Source organism: Lissotriton helveticus, chromosome 3_1 (assembly GCF_964261635.1).
Source record: "Lissotriton helveticus chromosome 3_1, aLisHel1.1, whole genome shotgun sequence".
NCBI lineage: Eukaryota > Metazoa > Chordata > Amphibia > Caudata > Salamandridae > Lissotriton > Lissotriton helveticus.
The window spans coordinates 2,105,777,204-2,105,798,931 of record NC_136061.1 but is presented as its reverse complement, the minus strand read 5'-3'; the positions used below and the strand labels follow the sequence as shown (position 1 = coordinate 2,105,798,931).

The window sequence follows — 21,728 nt, the reverse complement described above, 5'->3', positions numbered from 1 at the left end:
ATGACACATTATCGTAGATCGCACGAGAAAACATGTCGGAATACACCGCGTTTTGCTTATAGTGTAAACAACACAATACTAAAGACTACTAAAATGGCGATTGAACCATGACCTCTGAACGTGCGCACTGTTCGCAAAAATATTTAGTCATGCACCACGTCGGGGAGTGGCGGCAACTTCTTTACTGATGCTGGACGCGGGACGCGAAAGGTGGACGATCGATAACTTTGCTTGAAAACTGCTTGTGCAAGGTGAGCTTAACATGCTAAGTAGATCGGTTGTAGGAAACGTTCTATCAGAGTGCGTGAAAATATGGGTTAAATTATACCGCACTTTGTCTATAGTGGAAATATTTCATGTTACAGTGACCATACTTGACCTACGACGGGGAATTTTCTGGTGCACTTGTAGCTGCTTACTTTTTGGGGAGATCGATCTTGGGAAAGGCGCACACGCTGGAACCCGTTTACTTCAGGTGAGCATATTATGCGGTAATAAATATAGGCGACTTTTAATGAGATAAGCCACTTTAGTGACAATGAGTGGATGAAACATAGAAGGTTGCTGCTTGCCTACAGCCATGCTATACATATATAAATTGTTTATGTTTTCAGCCTCTTGACTTATGCAATTACGACGTAGATACAGAGTGCGGGCAGCTCAGCCGTTCACTTAAATTAATCGTACCTTGGAAGTCACGCACTACAAGACTTTAGAGCAGTGGTTCCCAAACTTTTTTGACCCGTGGCTCCCTTGACATAATTGGCAGTTGGCTTTGGCTCCCAACCATTGTTTTACCGGTGCACCGGGGTGCCGTGGCGCACACTTTGGGAACCACTGGTCTACATGAAGAATCAAGCCTAGACGTGATGAAGGATTCAGAGTAGCCATCACCATTTAAAACTTTATTTGCAATGACAAAGATCTTATAATGTACATCGCAATGCATACAACACATCATAGAGTAGCAAGTCGTCATGTACAGAAGGAAGATAGCATTTCTTGGGCGTGCCAAATACAACATTCATGCTCTTGGGTGTACTCGAGTTGCATGCACTGGGCAAGTCGAGACGCTGCTTCAGATCTGCAGCTGGAGCCCAACCTGATCGGGACGAGGCAGCTCTCCCAGGCCAACAGTGATCACACAGCACATGAAACGAACTCGCAAAGTCAAAGCCCCTCCATCACCGACTGCCGCATCCTCTCAAAGACTGCTGCGGGCACAGCAAAATGACAAGTTGCCATTTCCCAAGGGTACCTTCCTTCCTCGTGACGCACAGGGAAATACTGGTGGCCTTAATTAGCAATGCTAATGTGGAGACATTTGTGTGCGATTTTAGAACAATGAACAGATCTGGGTCCCCAAAGCTCTCAAAATCACTAGCATTCCCTTTTAAGATTCCAAAACCATCTTGGAGAATGCCCATCATATTGAAAATAATCTGTGCACTGTACTACACGGTCACATAGATCATCTGTCTCATTCACAGGCAGAAATTCCACTTTTTTTTTCTCTGTCAACACGTCTAACCTAATTTTGTCAGAGACGAGCGTGGAAAAGGGGAAATGGTTATCAGCATAACTCTGTTTACTCACAGGGTTTCTAAACACAAGGCATCCTGAATCTGGGATACATATTAAGAAAGAGGTAACTGAATGGCAATTGCAGATAAAGGGGGGTTATATGTGTATTATGAAAAGACATTACTCCAAGGCGGATGTAGCTTTGACGATGTTTCTATATGTCACGCTTTATTAAAAAGTCACCCAATGCATTTTGGTAAAAAACCTTCAGGGGTATCTATAGTACAAAAAGATTCACCTTCATTAATTCATTTGTGATATACATATTACAAAAACCGTACTAAATACACTCGTATTCTATAGCGCTATTTAACCCAAAAAGCGCTACTATTCACAGTTCTTACTACGTCACCAATTATGCTGACAACACTTTAAACATGAGCCTGTATTTCAGTTCTCTTGCTGTCCAACCATCTCGCTTTACTAGAATTCAAACTTTCTTACTGACAAGTTTGTAACCCCTCTAATCTGGCATTGATTTACAATATTCATTTTCACTGCAAGACTGCTTACCGTAACATGCTGATCTGTCTCTAAGCGAGAACATATTTAAAAGAAAATGTATCTTCTCGCGTTTCACTCTATTGCCGTCCATTTTATAAGGATGTACCATGTTACTCCGCATACTTTTACTCCGCATACCGTTACAACGCGACTTTTACAACGCATACCATTACAACGCATAGCGCTTTGGGGTGCTGGATAGTGGTAAGTATAATTTACTATTCTAACTCCAGTCCCCGTGGACCCTAGGGAAGGTGTTGGATAGTAAATTATACTTATTCCCTATCCTAGAGCGCCCCCCACCGCAATGCGTTGTAATGGTATGCGGAGTAAAAGTCGCGTTGTAATGGTAGTGCGGAGTAAAAGATGCGTTGTAACGGGTGTATACCATTTTATAATGAAGACCCGCGAAATGCTCCCGCTCCTCCTGTGCATAGAAACAGCTTACCTACATCAAACGTCACCTTTCCTTTATTCCACCAACTCGCCCCAGGTGAATTGTCACGTGCCAACCAGTACACGCTAAACTCAGTACCGGATTTCTAAGATTTCTCATTGGCTTTTCCAATGCAGTTAATTCACCAAACTCCATTACCCAGAATGCCCGAAACAATAGATAAAGGTACACTCGAACTAATGCTCCCCGTCATGGTGAACTGAAATGCTAATATTCTGTACAAAGCAGTATTTCAAGCATAAATCACCACTTGAACTGACAAAGTTAGTGCTGTGCATATAACATTTCACGAGTGCATGATGATTACCAATTAGCATAAAAAAAGTCTGTTGCTGAATTAATTCTGTTACATGATCAAAAGAAATGTTTTTCAAAGTCTTTCATGACAAAGCAACATCACTCCTGCGTCGGCAATATCTTGAACAATGTGTTCATATTAATGTTCCAACATGTAAACCAATATTTCATCATTTCGCTTCTCCTGGGTGCAATCTCTCCGGTTTTGGACAGAAAGTTAATTCAACGGCAATTGCAGATTGGTAAAATGCACACCTGACACTAGCTGTAATCACAGAGCCCCCCGCCCTGGCCGGCCTCATCTGCACAGACAATGGGAGTCCAGTAATTAGCAGCTCTTTACTGGTGCAGCAGGAGCAGGTAAGGCGCTGGGGCTGATGAGCGCAGCCCTGGAGCCATTCAGATGGAGAGGGCGAGGGCTGGGATCAATTGACCTGGCAGCACAAAGGAGGGGGAGGACTTGTGGCTGCAGTTTTCACGACCCACATCCTGCACGGCGGTGCGGCGCCCCTGGCGCACCAGGGCGCCGCGGCGCACACTTTGGGAACCACGGCTTTAGAGTAAGTGAAGACATATGGAGACCTGGATATCTTAAGTTTCTGCCATTAGACTAAATAGAAAGCAAAAATAGGTTGACATATAGTGGCCGGTATAACTAATATTAGATGCTGTTGTAAGGACAAAAATATTGGTTTATATACCACACTGGGTTGCATCTCATGTTTACTAGAACAAGTGATCCAAGCATAGAGTGGACAAATACGGAACTACGATATTGGTGTGAAATATGTTGGCTTTACCATAAATCCTAGATCAAGCACGTATGAGGGGTTCCTTTGTGGATAGGTTGAACCCGTGATTACTGGATGAATGCTTTTTAGTTTCTTGTGGGCACTTCTTTTAGGGTAATTAACGCACATATTGGTGTGTTTTTCAGTACTGTTCTGCATTTGACCTCGTGACTGGGATCTCAACGACGGTCTCGCTCATGGTTTTAGAACATAGGAAGATCGTGATTGGATGAAATACCTTTTTGTTACAGAGACTGAAGGTATTTAACCATCATGCGTGGTTTTTGATAGATTAGAATTTTACAGGGCACGTTGGCTTTCTGTGATTCTTTTTCACTTTTTCTATTATATCAGGCACAACAAGGGTGTGTGCACAACCTAGAGCATGTGTGTATAAAAACTACTGTTCTCTACAGGGAGGTGTCTTGAGAGTCTCTCTATACTCTCCGCTATACTCTATTATCATTTCTTGCAACTCTACCTGACCCTGTTGTAATGGGATAAGATATTCAACTTGAGCACTTTGAGTAATGTGTTGCTGCAAGTCTTTCCAAAATGTGAAACAATTAAAACCCTGTTATATTGTTTTGTCAACAGCCTTGAAAAAGTCGCAAAGGGCAACGAAACACGTGTTGGCTGTACCATTGCTGTAACAATATAGCAACAGTGGTGAAGATCTATGTGCTGAATAAAGTGTTACATCCTTTTTTATGATCTCTTTATTAAATAACCTCTCCTGACTGTGATTAGTCAGTTATATACTTGCTTATGTTGTGCTCCGTCACTGTTTTGTATTGTTTTATATATATGGAGGATTCTGTATATATTTTTTAGCACTGTGGATGGCACAGTGCAAAGACATAGAGCGCGCTTGAAATAAGTTGCGTCCATTAAACTATATGTGCAAACACAACAGAGGTGCTGGCTACCATTGAAAATCCACTGCCTTCATTTTTTCCTGTATACTGATTTAATGAATGACAACATCATAATATCGGTTCATTACTGAAAAAGCGCAGTTTTACAATTGCATAATTAACGCAATTAACGGCACAACGTGATTCGCATTGTTAAATACCGTGTGCATATTAATTATAATAGGTGACCACATCTTGTAATTAGTAACAGCACCCGAGTTTAAAAGGTAGTATAACCTAAAGTTGACCATACTCTTGTGACTACCATCTTGCTGATGTCTAAATGAGTAGGCCTTTCATCGCATATTTCATTTCTGCTTGTTTTGCACGTTATGTAATTTTTCATTGCAGATGCTGAGTTTTCCCAGTTGTCTTTTGCTACCTAGTGAATAGTTTATTGTTTCGCAATAGACGACTGATAACGAGGTTCTCAACAAAAAAAGAAGAAGGTGCCAGGAAACTAGAGCAGCTCGCGTAAAGAGCGGTCTGTATCCAAACAGTGTGGCCAGAGTAACAACTCAAAGACATCGACATGCATGGACCATTGTGCAGTGCTAAGAATTGGGGATGGTACCTGTTCCCAGAGAGTGAAAAAAAGCTCTAATGTTACAAACTAATGTCTTGTTGAATAATAATAGTGTGTGTCCGAAGGCTAGAGAGGAAAGAAGCTTTCTGAATTCAAGCTAATAAGACCCTTCTTAGCTATGCCGATCTTCACTGCCCGAATGCGAGGCCTTTTTTTTTTACAAAGTTTTATATAACGCGAACTTGACCCGAACCGGGTGTCAAAGCGCTTTATATAGTACTAGTTGCATTACATGAGGACACATTCATTTTTGTTAGGCACAGGGAGATTAAGTTATTTGACCCAGATTAATGGGATGTTCAGCTGTTATTGCAGAGACTCGAACTCAGTTCCCCAGATTCGAGGGCGACAGCCCTAGCCGCTAGGCCAACTCCTCTCTGCAGGCTTTATGCCTGAGCATTCATATTCTCTCATCAAAGAGTTGTACTTGTTTTTCTAATTCTGACACCTTACCTTATTTGCCTAACCAAATGTCCCTTCCTGACTGATACATGCTTAAATTAGATGGAGCACACTTTTTGTATATTCTGTATTATTTTTGTAGTTATTAATTTTTTATTCTATCTCATACTGAAATATCAGCATTTTGACTATTTGACTTTGTAATGATGATACTTAAATTCTTAATGATTAATGATTTCCCTTTAAACTCACTACAACTCTGTTATTTCCTGTGGAATCCCATTGGTCTTCACTGTTATGGAAATGTTTGTCAAGGACTGCTCCTAGATTTCTCTCCTCATTGACTAACAAAGGTCCCAACGGCCAGTGGTGGGTTTTGTTTGATGATTACAACCAACAATTGTGATTCAAGAATCCCTGCTACACTACCCAGCAGCACTAACCATTGGTGTTGCTTCAATTGAGGGGATCTATGACAATTCAAAGACATACATTTCTGAAAGGAGGCAGCTCTTTGCATCATTAAAAATGCACTGCTTATTCTATCAATCATCATGTTTTATTCACGAGTTTGCTTCCAGATTAGGTCACAATAAAACTACTTCAAGCCACCACTTGGGAACTCCCAGGTTACCCTCAGGTCTGCATCCAGGAGTTGCAGGTATGCTGTGGAGCGTCTACTTTCTATCTGTTCCTGCTCTCTAGCTTTCTTGTGAAGACTTGCAAAGAGAGTGTACTTTAAATGAGTGATGTTGGTGTACACAGACAGAATGAGTACAGATTCTGTCAAGGAAGCTGCAAAAAAAGGTGTTGCTTGGTTGGCTAACAGTCACACCTCAGTTATTAGGAAGCAGTCAATCTTGGGTCTCGTAGAACTGATTCTACTCCCCTGTTTTTTGGCCACGCATTTCAACAGTCAATCATCAGATGGCTTACACCTTTGGTAGTCTTATAATGGATTTACACTATATCACTGAGTTTGCCATCTGCTGAATCCATTCATTCAAAAGATTCTCTGAGGTTGACATTCTCGGTTTCAGACCCCAAACACATTATATAAACATCCGAATGAATGCTCACAGAGCTGCAAATAGGATCATATTGCATGTAAGTTCCCCCCCCTTGTATGTCTAAAACACACATGGGCTCAGTTCCAATTCACATTTACCAACTCACCCGTGCTAGTTTCTCCCCATCTGAAGTGTGGATGCTAACCGATTCTGGCATTTCTTCTCGAAGATCAATCTTGTTGCCAATAACCATTAGCGGAATAGGTTTATCAGTGGAACTCTAAAACAGGAGATACATATTAAATATACGAACCACTCAGGCATACAACCAAATCTGGCACAGACTTGAAAGTCATTACTAAACATTGATGCTCCCAAACAGCAGATGCTTAGGGTTCGAGAACCTACACTGTAGTTTATTTAGAGTACTCTAGCATTTATCTGTGTGGATGTGAAACACTTTAAAGGACTACAGAACACCTTCTTTAGAAGATTCCAGTTAGTTTCCAAAAGGGAGCCAATTCTTCTCCAGTCTGAAGAAGTTACAGTAACCACACTTCATTTAAGCCCCATTCTAAACTGGGACTTAAAGTGCATCATACAAAGAACATCAGTAATGCTTAGTATTTCGTATTTTATATTGCAATTTTAAATGTTTACATTCCAAATTTACATATGTATAAAAACAAGTCAGTGTTATATTATTAATTTAGAATAATAAAAAGGGACATTGGAAATGAATATAGTAACCACACTATTTATTGTAGTCCTATAATACGTTATATCTAGTCTGCATGGCCAACTAAATTATTATAAAAGTAATAGTTCCTAATATCTAGCCTACCTGTAGAAATGATAACAGGCCAGGTAAAAAATGAAGGTTTTAAATGGTCTTAAACAAATAAAGGCTTGACGCAATTGAACTTCTTTCCATATTAAGAATACTGCATTTTCACGTCTAAAGTTTACAATTAAGTAGATTTCCACCGCCTCCAAACTATGTTCACGGTTTAAGGGTAAGTTCTGCTAATGAACACTTTATTCATTGCTAGCAGTTCAAACACTTCCCATCATAGCCTTTCCATTCCCCATGCAGAAGACTACATATAGGCGAGCACAGGGTTAGATAGGTTAGTTCAAGACTATAGTCCGGTACATTAACAATATTTGCTCATTAACTTGTGTCAAATGTCAGGTTGGAAAAACATTTAGCAACGTTTATCATCTGACCTTCATTCAACAAAGGTAACCTTATCCATCGAATGAACAAACAGAAATATTGAGTACATGAATATTTAGACAACATATATGCTGGATATATTGTGTAAAGGAAACATTTTGGTAATCTGTAACACCTGGTCCCTTTCCCGTCAGTCGCTATCAATATTATATATAATCAGATACCTAAAATTGGATTTTGTGGTCATTGAACTAATGCCAATAGTCCCCGCAGATTTTTTACGAGGCCTCGTCATACTCTTAGAAAAAGGCTCATAATGTAAACATGAACTGGTGGAATTATTAAATTACAACTGAGACAATAAAAATAATGTATCCATTTGCCAATCAAGGAATGAGATCTATTTGTTTTACTCTGGTGGAAGAGTGTGCTTGGGCTGAGGAGCTATGCTCTATTCCTGCCTTAAACGTGAAAGTGATCATATCTTCACTAAGTCCCATCTGGTACCTTGATTTCATCGATCCATTCGCGGACATTGAGGAAGCTACTTTCCGAGGTAACGTCATACATCAGTAACACTCCGTGAGCTTTTCGGAAGTAAGACTTGGCTATGCTACGAAACCTGCACAAAGACAAGATGATTTAAAGCTAATTTTCCTATAGCAAAACCACATTTTCTAACAGTAGTAAAGAAAAAATAGTGCCTCTTTTTTTAATTGTCACATTATTTTACCTTTCTTGTCCCGCTGTATCCCAGATCTGTAATGTTGTTTGTTCTCCGTCCACCAATAGCTTCTTGATTTGAAAATCAACACCTAAGAGGAGAAGGGTAAAAATAAAAAATAAAACATCAGCAATTACAGTCCTGGATGCCCATTCCACAGAACATTTTAATTGTGTCCATTTTCAGTTGTTTGAGAGTGAGAGAGCGCAAATCGAGAAAAAAAAAATTAGAAGTGCACCATATTTACAAGCACATTGCATTAGTTTAGTAAAGATTGCACAAGAGTGTCGAATTTATAGAGTGAAAATACATACGAGTGTTTAATTAAAATAGAATGCATATATCAGTGTGAAAAGCTAATGTAGAAGTGTGTAAAGATGTTGTAATGATGTTGAAATACCATGTTATGTGGCTGTTGTAGAGGAGAATCTAACGCTGCTAAACGAAGAAATGTGTAGGCCACATGGCAGTTCACAGAGAATGAAAGGGGTTGTTATACACACACGTGAGATGGATTTAATGTTGTTATAATTCAAAGTATTATTGATCATAGAACTGAAAAATGTTTTATAGAAGTGTTTCATATAACCATTGTGTGTAATAAGTTAGAATACTGTTTAGACTAAGAAAATTAAATGTTTTACAGAGTGCACAGGCCCGTTTCATGTAATTCTAATAGGCCTGAATAGATAAGTTCGTTTCTTTTGATCTGCATGTGTTAGTTAGAGAAATGTCATGTTAAGCTTAAATTGCGGAGCCTGCTCGATGGTTTACGACTTAGAAGATATGGTGGAGGCCGGAATTTGGGGCCCACTGTACAAGTGTCTGTTTGCAGGTGCGAGGAGGTTCCAATCAAGAGAAGTGATGAATAGGGTTTTGTTCAGGGCGCCAGGCACAGGCCTGGAGGAGGCTTCAGGAATTTCCTGGGGGGTACCGTCCTGCCGGAGAAGAGTCTGAGAAGCAAGGTCAACGCTAACGATGGGCCCAGAGGAGTATCAGCATGGAAAATGCCAGAACTGACACCACGTGAGGGGCGTCTCTAAAGGGCGTTCCTATTGTAAATGTGATTTTGTATTAGGGACAGCACCCCTGGGTGGAGTTAGGGCAGATGGTCTGAGGAACCTAAGAGAGCGGATGGGTAGGCAGATAGGTTAACTGCGAGAAACCGATTTACAACGAAGACTAAGGGAAGTGAGTGATCTTCTTTGGAAGTCACCACTGCTGACACCTTTTTAGGTTAAGATTTTGCTAAGTAGGGATGTCACTTAGTCTAGTGTAGGGACAGTCTAATCTGAATTTTCTTCCTTTCTGTAAATGACTCATAAGCTACAGCTTGTGTCTATTCTTGCAACTCTGATGATTTTTGAATTGGTTTTGGTAATATTATTTTGCCGACTAAGAGCTTTTAGAAAATTTATGTTTGTATTGATACCAGTATATCTTTTGAACCTTATATTGAGATGTTTGTATCTCCAGTTAACTTTGGCTTTATAATAAACTTTTAAAACTTATTCGTAGTAGGTGGTTCTTTAGAGTGGTGTAAGTCTTTATTAATTGACCTAGTACTGGATTGCCTTTTACTCTATGACAGGTATCAACGGTTCAGTCGACCTGAGTTGGGATCTAGACATATAGCCATAGATCAAAAATCCCGCCGTAACAGTTGGTAGCAGACAAGGATGGTTACCTTCTACAGGAAGGTGATCTAGACTAGGTTAAGATTACCCCAAGGTCCCTAGAGATCGAGAGATGAGCAGCGGAAGAATCGCCTGCCGAAGAAGGTGCTGACGGTGCGAGAGAAAAGCGGCAGGGTCGGACGAGAGTGAGTATAACAAGGGTCATGCGTTGACAGATTGCGGTGTTTTGTGTTGTATTTGTATTGTAATGTCATGCGGAGTTGAATGCCTGTAGTGTGAGTGAGAGAGGGTTGTGAGCGCGCGCAACCTGGCAAACTGGGAAAATCTTAAGTTCGGAGAAGAGCTTAAGTGGTTCGGGTGTATCGAACATCCAGAGTAGTTGTCGACCAGAGAAGGACTTCATGAGGTACCATTGATCACCCGCAGGACCGAGATAGGGGGAACGCAAGAGTGAGTGTGTGGGTAACGGACGCAGGTCAAAAGTTACCGTGTGTAAGTAACCTATCAGTAAAGGCGATTGTCTGGACGTACGCGGAAAGACATTTCGTCAGTTTAGGTGACAATTACAGTTAGACTGTGGGCGTACAGTCAAGGAAAGTGATCGCTTGGTCGGAAGTAATCATTTTTCAGAGTATGAATGGGACGCATGCATGACCGGGAGACGAGCGGAGAAAGGAGGGGAACTGCTGCGAAGGGGGACGAGTGACGTCAGCGAGAGCCGCGCTGTGATAGGCCGGTTGGTGTGAAGCCGCGCTGAGATAGGCCGGTTGGTGTGACGTCAGCGAAAGCCGCGCTGTGATAGGCCAGTTAGCGAGAACCGCGCTGGGATTGGTGGATTGTCATCAGGAAGTAAACGAACGCGGAGAAAATAGAAATGTTGTAGATTTTGAACATGAAATGTTTTAAATGTTTGAGAGCGATCTTTAAGAGAAAAAGAAGAGAATCTTATTACGGGGAAGAGGCACCGCCAGAGGGTACACCAGCTCACTATATGGCAACGAATGTTGGGTTGCATACTATACTGTGGCTTGGTACTTGGAGTAAGATTACAGAGGGGAATGAGGAACTGACTTTTCCGAAATACGGAACGTTTAGATTAGAGGTGTTGCATCAGCTGAAAGCAGTTATGTCCTCATTGAGACCTTTGCCTAGACCAACACAGTTTGAGGCGCTTAATGCGTGGATTAGGGCGGCGCACGACAGGAATCAGAACAGGCACCAAGAAAGGGTAAGGCGATCAGTAAGGGCAGTGCAAGATGCCAAATGGGATGCGGAGGCCAAGAGATGGAGGGTACAGACGATTGAAGTGGATAAGTTGTACACAGTGAGAGAGGTTACAGGAGAAAAGAGACCAATAGAAGAGGATGAAGAGAGCGAGTCGGAGGATGGCCTAATAAATAGGTTGTTGATAGATAGACCACCTCCGGACAATAGGGAGATAGAAGGTACTGAACTCCCAAAGCAAGATAGGGTTGACATAGAAGAGAACAGGCCACTCCCTATAACGGATTGGGTACCTACCAAAGGTGAGGAGACACCTCAACATAGTCCTGTACAGAGAGTAGTCGGAAGGGTTGTGGTGCAGAAGATGCCAGCAACAGAGAGGGTTGAGTCTTATGGATTGCCAGATGCTCTTCAAGTACCCGTTACCATAGGTCCTATAGTGTCGGTTTATCACCCAGAGAAAGGGAGGGAGGAAGAACAGGTACGGCTAGACAGAGAAAGAGTTGAGATGGAAAGAAGGAATAACACGACAAATGCCTGGAGGAAATTGCCAGGACTGATAACGTGGAGCACCCCATTGGATTCAGCAGTGGATCCCGTAGCAGAGCAGGGGGGTCAGAGAGGACCGATGGACCTGAGGGGACCACGGCCGAAATCCTATAAAGAATTGAGGGCTGACTTGAGGGAATGGGATAGGTCCACAGAAGCACCGAGCGACAGTTCAAGAGCAGAAGCTGGATGGGGAAGTCGAGGCAACGGGACATTATCTCACTGCGGGGCTAGCGAAAGCAGTCAGGAGTGGGACGGTAAAAGTCAGGAGAGTAGAGGAGTTACACGTCATATTGACGGTGGAAATGTGCAGGAGCAAAAAGGTAGAAGTGCGGAGTGTGGAGAGACGTCTCGTCTCATTCAAAGTGAGGGAGACCAAAGGACACAAGAGTACAGGGATAGGTTTAAGTGCACTCCCCATGCACCTGATGGTAACGTACAGTACTGGAATTGTGGGAACATGGGAAACCGCGAAGGATCTTGCCATGCGTCGAGTGATCAGAGATCACAGGCAAATTGCGAAAGCATGGGGAATAATGGAATGTCTTATCATGCGCCCAGAGAAACCAGGCAGAACGGGAAATGTGGGACTATGGGAAATAGAGAAGTGTTTCACCATACACCCAGAGAGGATGGAACTGCATGGGACCTGGAGAGATGGGAGCATGGGAGGACTCCCCATAACACGCCTCAGCCCAGACGTAGGACTCGGAGCTGTGATGGGAGAGATGTAAATGGACTCTCTAGAGATAGCATACTGAAAGCTGTGATAAAAGCCAAAAGACTCGATGTGACCAGCTTAAAATCTGACCTGGACGAAATAATTGATGGTGTGTTGCCTTTAGAAAGGATTGACATGTACGAACAAGATGAGCTGCTGTTTATAGCAAAAGATATTACTCGAAAGGCAAGAGCAACTCATGAGAAACTGTCTGAACTGGCAGACAAGTATATGGTAGATTTGTCCAGAACAAAGGCATTGCAGGGTAACCATAGGTTGCATTATTCAGATCAGGACTTAGATGAGAGGAGGACAACTGGATTAAAAACACACATAAGGGAACTGATCACGGGAATAAGAGCATGGAGAGATCTGGACAAATGGGAAGAGAGGTGGTCCAAAAAGGGAACTGTTAGGCGGAGTGCAAATGTGATGTCTCCGGAGGGAAGGCTACTGCAGATGGAGGCATTCCCTTTGCGAGAAATAGCGAATGGAAGTTATGTACACGTGCCCTGGAGTAGGGGAGATTTGGCTGCATTTACCAACTCATTTCCGAAGTTAAGGGAAAATCCTGTAGAGTGGTACAAGCAGGTAGAGAGGTTTGTCAAAATTTCAAAAGTATTGTGGATTGATTTGAACACCTTATTTGACATTGTGGTCCCAGGAGACTTGTGGATAGCATGCAAGGTTAGTGTCGAATGGCCAACTGCAGAACCAGAAAGGGATACTCGTACTAATGGACCGTCAGAAACGGTAATGTTAAAATATGATAGGGTAATGACATGGCTGAAGGAGAAGGTGCCACCACAAGATATAGATTGGGTAAAAATAGACCAAACAAGACAGGAACCCAAGGAGACAGTTCATGAGTTTTATGAGAGATTGCTGAAAACGGTCAAACAATACAGTGGTTTAGATGTAATGGATCCCAAAGATATAGGACAGTTTGTATCGAAATTCGTTTTGGGGTTGAGACCTGATATTTGTTTGATGATTCAGCAACATTTAATTTGTTGGCAAAACAAACCATTGGATGAAATTTTGAGATACACAAGGTATTGCAGTGATGAAATAGATTCCAAAGCAAAGAAATTAAAAGAGAAACTGATGATGGTGCAGATGCAGTCGGCTGGGAAGGGTGGACAGCAGCAACAGGGAACAGGGACAATGGGACGGAAACCAAATAGCCAGAATAAGGACAGCGAGGAAAACTCGAGACTTAGAATAGACATTGCTACATTGAAAAAAACGACAAAGTGTCACAGGTGTCACCAGGTGGGACATTGGAAACGCGAGTGTCCCTATAACACTGAAAACGGAGAGCTAGAAGTAGAGGAGGAGGAAGTACTAGAAGTTCCAGTTCAAAGGGTGACAGTGCCAAAAAGTAAGGTGGTCAAAGGGGGGACTTCGGCTCCACGAGCCCAGTTCCCGCAGCCACCAAAGATTACGACAGGGGGAAAGATCTATAGACAAATGCCTCTTTTTATAGACGAAGAAGAGTGTTACTACGTTGATCCATTGACGGGACAACGTGTAAGTAGAGAGGAGGACTGTACCCTCGGGGCAGTTCTAGAGGTGGATCAAAGAGGACCGTTTGTTGAGGCTCAAGTGGCAGGGTGTCCTACAAAATTCTTAGTAGATACCGGAGCTACTCGATCAACTTTGAGATCGGCAGTGGTTCCAGATCTACCAATGTCGGGGGAAACTATTCAAGTGGTAGGAGTCGCAAATAGGAGAATGACCAACCCTTTGACGGAACCAGTGCTAGTGCGAATAGGAAACCACAACTATGAACATCAGTTTGTAGTATGTGATTCTAGTCCTGTGTGTCTGTTAGGAAGGGACTTATTGTGCAAACTGAACTGCACAATATACTGCACACCTCAGGGAGTAGAGGTACAGACTACAGACGAGGATGCTACCTTTAAAGTTACAAATTCGAGAGCGTGTGTAGAACTGTATCCTACCCTGACTGTGGGGGACCTTCCTCGGGATTTGCGAGATACAGTGTCATCAGAGGTATGGGATTTTACTGGAGAAGAGATAGGATTGATCAAAGGAGTAGAACCAGTGAAGATCATGGTAAAACCAAATGTTGAATATCCAAGAACGCCTCAATACAAATTGACCCCGGAGACGATTGCAGGAATAAAACCCGTAATCGACTCTATGATCCAACAGGGAATACTGAAGGAAATCGTGGGAAGTCCATGCAACTCCCCGATTATGGGTTTGCAGAAACCTAGTGGGAAATTTAGAATAGTGCAAGATCTTCGAAAGATTAATAACATAGTTGTTTCATGTTGTCCAGTGGTACCGAATCCATCAGTGATATTGTTTCAGATACCATTCCAAGCTGAGTGGTTCACAGTGATAGATCTTTGTCAGGCTTTCTTTTCAATTCCATTAGATGAAGAAAGCCAGTATCTTTTCGCTTTTAAGCTGGAAGATCGTGTCCTAACATGGTGTCGTATCCCACAAGGGTATACAGAAAGCCCATCAATTTTCAACCAGCTATTGAAGAAAAATCTTGAAAGTCTAGTACTGCCACAGAACTCGGTTCTGGTCCAGTACATAGACGACCTACTTGTTGCGTCAGGAACGGAAGAAGCTTGTAAGATAGATACCATCGCTTTGTTGAACCATTTAGCTGAAAATGGGCATAAAGTATCTCCGAGCAAATTGCAGTACTGTCTGACAGAAGTACAGTACTTGGGTCACCGGATAGAGAAGGGAAAGCGCAAGGTGTCACCAGATAGGATAGAGGCGATAATGAAGATGAACGCGCCTACAACACCGAGAGAAGTCAGGATGTTCCTAGCGATGGTGGGTTATTGCCGACAGTGGATAGCTAACTTTTCCCTGAAAGCAAAACCCTTACAAAAATTGACGCACAAGGAGGTGAGTGATCCGGTACCATGGGACAAGGATTGTTTGATGGCATTCCTACAACTGAGAGAGGACTTGTGCCGTGCTCCAGCTTTGGGGATGCCTGATTACGAAAAACCATTTTCACTTTACTGCTGCGAAAGAGAAGGTTGTGCTTTGTCAGTTTTAGTACAAACTCATGGAAATGCCCGTAGACCGGTTGCATACTTTTCGGCTACTTTAGATCCGGTAGCCGCAGCGTTGCCCGGATGTCTCAAATCCGTTGCTGCAACAGGTGTCAGCATTGAAAGGTGTGAAAATATCGTCATGGGACACCAATTAGTGGTGTATGTACCTCATTCTGTAGAACTGTTAATGACCAGGACCAAGACACAGCACTTAACCAATAATAGGCTCACGCGCTACGAGCAAGGTATTCTTGCTGCGGAGAACGTGACCATTAAAGGTGCTCTGTTTTGAATCCTGCTACATTGATGCCACTTCCTAATGATATAGAAGGCGAAGAATGTGAAGATCACGATTGCCTTGATGTGACTGAACTATGCACCAAGCCAAGACCAGATATCGTGGATGAGCCGTTGACTGACCCTGATGAAATTTTCTTTGTTGATGGTTCATGTTTAAGAGACGATACTGGTCGGTTGAGAGCAGCTTATGCTGTTTGCACCATTACTGGAGTTGTGGAAGCCGCTTGCCTGGAAGGAGTACACTCCGCTCAGGTAGCTGAAATCATTGCATTGACACATGCCTGTTTAGCAGGTAGCAAAATTAGAGTCACCATTTATACCGATAGCCAATATGGTTTCGGTGTGGTTCATGATTATGGGCAATTGTGGTCTCAGAGAGGTTACATGACCTCCTCTGGTTCGCCTATTCGTAATGGGGAATTTGTGCGACTGTTGTTAGAAGCACTACAAGGTCCAGCAGCAATTGCGGTTGTTAAATGTGTAGCCCACACCAAAAATACAGATTTTGTGTCGCAAGGTAATCGATATGCAGACGAAGTTGCCCGCTACTGTGCGGAGCAAGGATATTCTTTCACGGAAGTGGAAGTAGGTGGGACTCAGGAAAAGACAGAGTTAAACATGATGCTAGAAACAGTCGATACTTGGGATGATTTAAAAGATCTGCAAGAAAAAGCACCTGATACTGAGAAAAAGGCATGGGAAACAGCAGGTTGTGTGAAAAGTGACATGGATTTGTGGGTTTCAGCAGATGGAAGGGCAGTATTACCTGATGAACTAGTGAGTCCAATGGCACGACAGATACATGGTCCAGTACACTTAAGAAGAGATGCCATGCTGAGGTTATTTAGGCAGACTTGGTATAATCCTAGGTTTAGGATTGCAGCAGAAGCAGTGTGTCGGAGATGTGTCACCTGCCAGCAATTGAACGTAGGGAAAAGAACACCAGTTACAATGAGTCACATTGGGAGGTCTGGGGGGCCTTTCAACAGAATGCAATTAGACTTTATTGAGATGCCAAAAAGCAACCGCCTTAGGTATGTTCTGGTGGTTGTATGCATATTTTCCAGATGGGTCAAAGCATACCCTACATGCAGGTGCGATACACTCACAGTAGCAAAGTTGTTGCTTAGAGAGTTGATCCCGCGCTTTGGGGTGCCGACCTCTTTGGAATCAGATAGAGGAACTCATTTCAACAGCGAAGTTGTGAAGATGCTTTGCTCTGCATTGAACATTGATCAGAAGTTGCACTGTAGCTATCGACCAGAGGCTTCAGGTATCGTGGAGCAGATAAATGGAACCTTAAAATCCCGAATAGCCAAAGTATGTTCATCGACGTCCTTAAGCTGGCCTGATGCTCTGCCCTTGGTACTCATGAGTATGCGTAGCACACCAGACAGGAGGACAGGTCTCTCTCCACATGAGGTGTTAATGGGGAGGGCAATGAGACTTCCGTCTGTTCCAACTACAGCCTTGTTGAATATTACAGATGACCTGATCTTGGATTATTGCAAGGGACTTTCTGATGTCATTCATTCTGTGTCTCTTCAGGTGCAGGCTGCTGAAGTTCCATCTTCAAGAGACCTGTGTCACGACTTGTGCCCTGGAGACTGGGTGCTTATTAAAAAGCACGTCCGGAAGAACTGCCTAGACGTGCGTTGGAAGGGGCCCTACCAAATAATCTTGACAACGAATACTGCTGTAAAGTGTGGAGGGCTGCCAAACTGGATCCACGCTTCCCATACTCGAAGAGTTCCAGCACCCTTAGAAGAAACAGCTCCTCTCACAGATGAAAATCCAACTGTGGACGGCGAACCACTAGAGGGGATCAGACAAGCTGTGGGGGTGTCGGAAGAAGTTGGGAGTGCTACAGATCCAGAAGAAGAAAGACAGGACGACAGTGGAACTGAAGTTGCCACCGAAGGAGAAAGTTGTTGTGAATACGGCTCAGAGACAGATCAAGACAAGAGTGATCAAGAACCGAGTGTGAGGACAAGAAATAGGAGAACAAGGCGTGGAGAAGCTAGTTGGCCTGAAAGAAAGAAGAGGTCGAGCTTGAAGCCAACTCCAGAGAGAACTCTTGCTCCTATCTCTGAAGACTCGGATCTGGACGAAGGTGCACAAGGACAGGAACAAGAAGGTCCGAGAAGATCGAGGAGGGTGCGAGTGCCCTGCAGAAGATACGCTACTCCTGAGTGGACCTACCTAGCTACAGGTGTCCAGTGCACGGAGATCTGGGAGGTTGAGGGAAGTGACATTGATCAGTACTGACCCAATCATAACAGTGGAAATAGTGTTGGTGATACCCGGAGTGGAGATCGAAGGGTTGCTGACACTCACTATCCCCAATCCTCCTTATCTGAGCGGGATAAGAGACATGGTTTTAAACAGAATAGAATTTCCGACTTTTTGTCCAACGAGGCCAACGCATGAGGAGATCACTCTTCGTTTGGAAATATTAGAATACGTGATTAGAGCCGCTGGAACAAGTCTGATTCCAGATTGTTAAAGACTTTGTAGATAAACAGATTGAAAGCTGACCTAGCGCCAAGTGGAAGAAGAAGAAATTTAGGGGCTTCCCATTTAGTGGACGGAGAAGGGCTAGGGTTGTCTTTTGCTTTGGAACACAAAAACTGATCTTGCTGAAGGGATTATCAGCTTCCAGATGTGGTTCGGAGAGACTGAATAAGCAAAGAAAAGAGACTCTGTGTTGTGAAAGAAAATCAGAACTACACTGCCTTGAGATCATGGAGGCTGGCAACCCAAACCGCAGGACAAAATGCATAGTAGGCACACTTAGTGGGAGTAATTTTCCTTATAGTTTTAGTAGTAACCATATCATATGTAGTGGGACATGAAAATGAAGAAAAGGCTACAAAGGAAGCAAAAATTGTATTGACACAGAAACCTAATACTGCTGGTAAAAAGGGGGACAATACAGAGAAAGATAAAGCTTTACTAGCAGCAGAGACTCGTAGGTTGCATGTGGATGAATCACAGGGAAATTTCAAATCAAATGCATATGCTAAATTGCTTTATGAATATATTGATGCTATGGAGGCTAAAGATTGCTATGTCTGCATGCAATTGCCAGCCTCTGTAGACGAAGGTATTAGATATCATCATCTTCCATATACTTATGGAATCACATGTAGTTTGTTGCTTAGTATATTCTATGAACGTGATGGGTTTGAATATTATTTTTCAAATTTTGATGCTGTTTTACCAGAAGTTCCAAACTACAAGCATATGAATAAGTGGGATTATTATAAGAGTGAAGATAGACTAAAGAAATTTTTCATTCCTTGGAAAACGTTGGATACTTCACATGCCCGAAGAAATAATTTGACTTGTAAAGTGTCAGAAATTGAGAAAAGGTTTATAGGGCAGGTGGATGATCGGTACAGGAGACAGAAGATCTTAAAAGCTTCAGGCCAATGGAAAACAGATTGGACAGAGGAAGAAAGGTCACACCAAAGAAAGGGTAGTAATGGTCCAATAGCTTTAGATCGAGAGAAGAAAGGGAAACTGTACATATAGGGGTAAAACCTATGATGAGAATGTGTTTGCGGGAGAAGTAAATTGTGAACATGCTTTCCAATTAGAATATTATACCAAGGATTTCTTGAAGGGAATGCAGGTGATCCCGAATGTATATTTTGTTTGTGGAAGAAATGCATACGTGAAACTATCGGATAATTGGTATGGATCATGTTACTTAGCAATTGTCTTCCCCAAAATATACCATGCTAAGGATTTAGAAATAATAGAGGGAAGAACTCAAGCTAGAGGAAGAAGGGATGTAAGCGATGAGGAGGTAGTTGGGGACGTATTTGGTGCTATGTTTCCTCTTTTAGGGATAGTACTGAATGATGTCAAGATCAGAAGATTGGCAACAGTTGTAGATAGGTTGTCCGCCAGTACTGGTAGATCATTAATGCTGGTGGAGGGAGAGATGCAGTCGATAAGGGCAATGGTTCTTCAGAACCGACTTGCTTTAGTTGTTCTGTTAGCCAAAGAGGGAGGAGTCTGTAAGGCTTTGAAGGTTCAGGAATGTTGTACTTACATTCCCGACAATTCAAAACCTCTAGAAAAGTATATACGGAACATCACTGAAATTCATCATGAGATTGAGGATTTGACACAGGTAAATGTGTGGGAAAAAGTAGGTCATGGAATGGGTAAAGTTGGAGGTTGGTTTGCCAACCTAGGAAAGGGTTTCATTTGGTACATACTGAAACCTATCATCATAATAGTGGTTTGTATAATCACCCTGTGGGGATTGGTGCGACTGTATCAATGGTATAGATCAAATAGGTTGCAGAGATCCATGAGAGAGCAGGAAAGGAGATTAGCTGCGATGCAGGATAATCAGTACAGGAGTCTGAGGGCTCTAGAGATGATGAAGCGAGGGAGTACTGCAACGAGTTCAGTTTGAGTTAGTTCATACCTCAGGGATGGTGTTGTGATGGTGATGACTACTAAAAGTCATCAAAGGGGGGAACTGAGAGAGCGCAAATCGAGAATTTTTTTTTTAGAAGTGCACCATATTTACAAGCACATTGCATTAGTTTAGTAAAGATTGCACAAGAGTGTCGAATTTATAGAGTGAAAATACATACGAGTGTTTAATTAAAATAGAATGCATATATCAGTGTGAAAAGCTAATGTAGAAGTGTGTAAAGATGTTGTAATGATGTTGAAATACCATGTTATGTGGCTGTTGTAGAGGAGAATCTAACGCTGCTAAACGAAGAAATGTGTAGGCCACATGGCAGTTCACAGAGAATGAAAGGGGTTGTTATACACACACGTGAGATGGATTTAATGTTGTTATAATTCAAAGTATTATTGATCATAGAACTGAAAAATGTTTTATAGAAGTGTTTCATATAACCATTGTGTGTAATAAGTTAGAATACTGTTTAGACTAAGAAAATTAAATGTTTTACAGAGTGCACAGGCCCGTTTCATGTAATTCTAATAGGCCTGAATAGATACGTTTGTTTCTTTTGATCTGCATGTGTTAGTTAGAGAAATGTCATGTTAAGCTTAAATTGCGGAGCCTGCTCGATGGTTTACGACTAAGAAGATATGGTGGAGGCCGGAATTTGGGGCCCACTGTACAAGTGTCTGTTTGCAGGTGCGAGGAGGTTCCAATCAAGAGAAGTGATGAATAGGGTTTTGTTCAGGGCGCCAGGCACAGGCCTGGAGGAGGCTTCAGGAATTTCCTGGGGGGTACCGTCCTGCCGGAGAAGAGTCTGAGAAGCAAGGTCAACGCTAACGATGGGCCCAGAGGAGTATCAGCATGGAAAATGCCAGAACTGACACCACGTGAGGGGCGTCTCTAAAGGGCGTTCCTATTGTAAATGTGATTTTGTATTAGGGACAGCACCCCTGGGTGGAGTTAGGGCAGATGGTCGGAGGAACCTAAGAGAGCGGATGGGTAGGCAGATAGGTTAACTGCGAGAAACCGATTTACAACGAAGACTAAGGGAAGTGAGTGATCTTCTTTGGAAGTCACCACTGCTGACACCTTTTTAGGTTAAGATTTTGCTAAGTAGGGATGTCACTCAGGGCCCCATTAGGATGGCGGGCGGACTTTGCCCGCCCGCCATCCTCACGGTACTAGGGACCGGCCGCCATGAGGGCGGGGGTCCCGTTGCCAGCATTAGGATGCGCCCGCCACAGTGGCGGGCGCATCCTGTATTCCCATCATTGTGGCGGGCGGTGCACTCTGCACCGCCCGCCACAATCTGAAAAATGCTTTTTTGCATTTGCATATGCAAAGC

The 21,728-nt window shown here is 42.8% G+C and overlaps 1 protein-coding gene across 1 annotated transcript in view; it reads right to left on the bottom strand.

The window, feature by feature from the left end:
• LOC144824148 (ras and EF-hand domain-containing protein-like) overlaps nucleotides 1–21,728 on the bottom strand; it is a 304,543-nt gene that overhangs the window by 32,466 nt on the left and 250,349 nt on the right. Inside the window, exons 13-15 of the mRNA XM_078683278.1 lie at nucleotides 8,462–8,543; nucleotides 8,236–8,350; nucleotides 6,715–6,828 (exon numbers count right to left, since the gene is read on the bottom strand). Coding sequence (XP_078539404.1) covers nucleotides 6,715–6,828; nucleotides 8,236–8,350; nucleotides 8,462–8,543 — 311 coding nt within the window. The remainder of the gene's footprint in view (nucleotides 1–6,714; nucleotides 6,829–8,235; nucleotides 8,351–8,461; nucleotides 8,544–21,728) is intronic.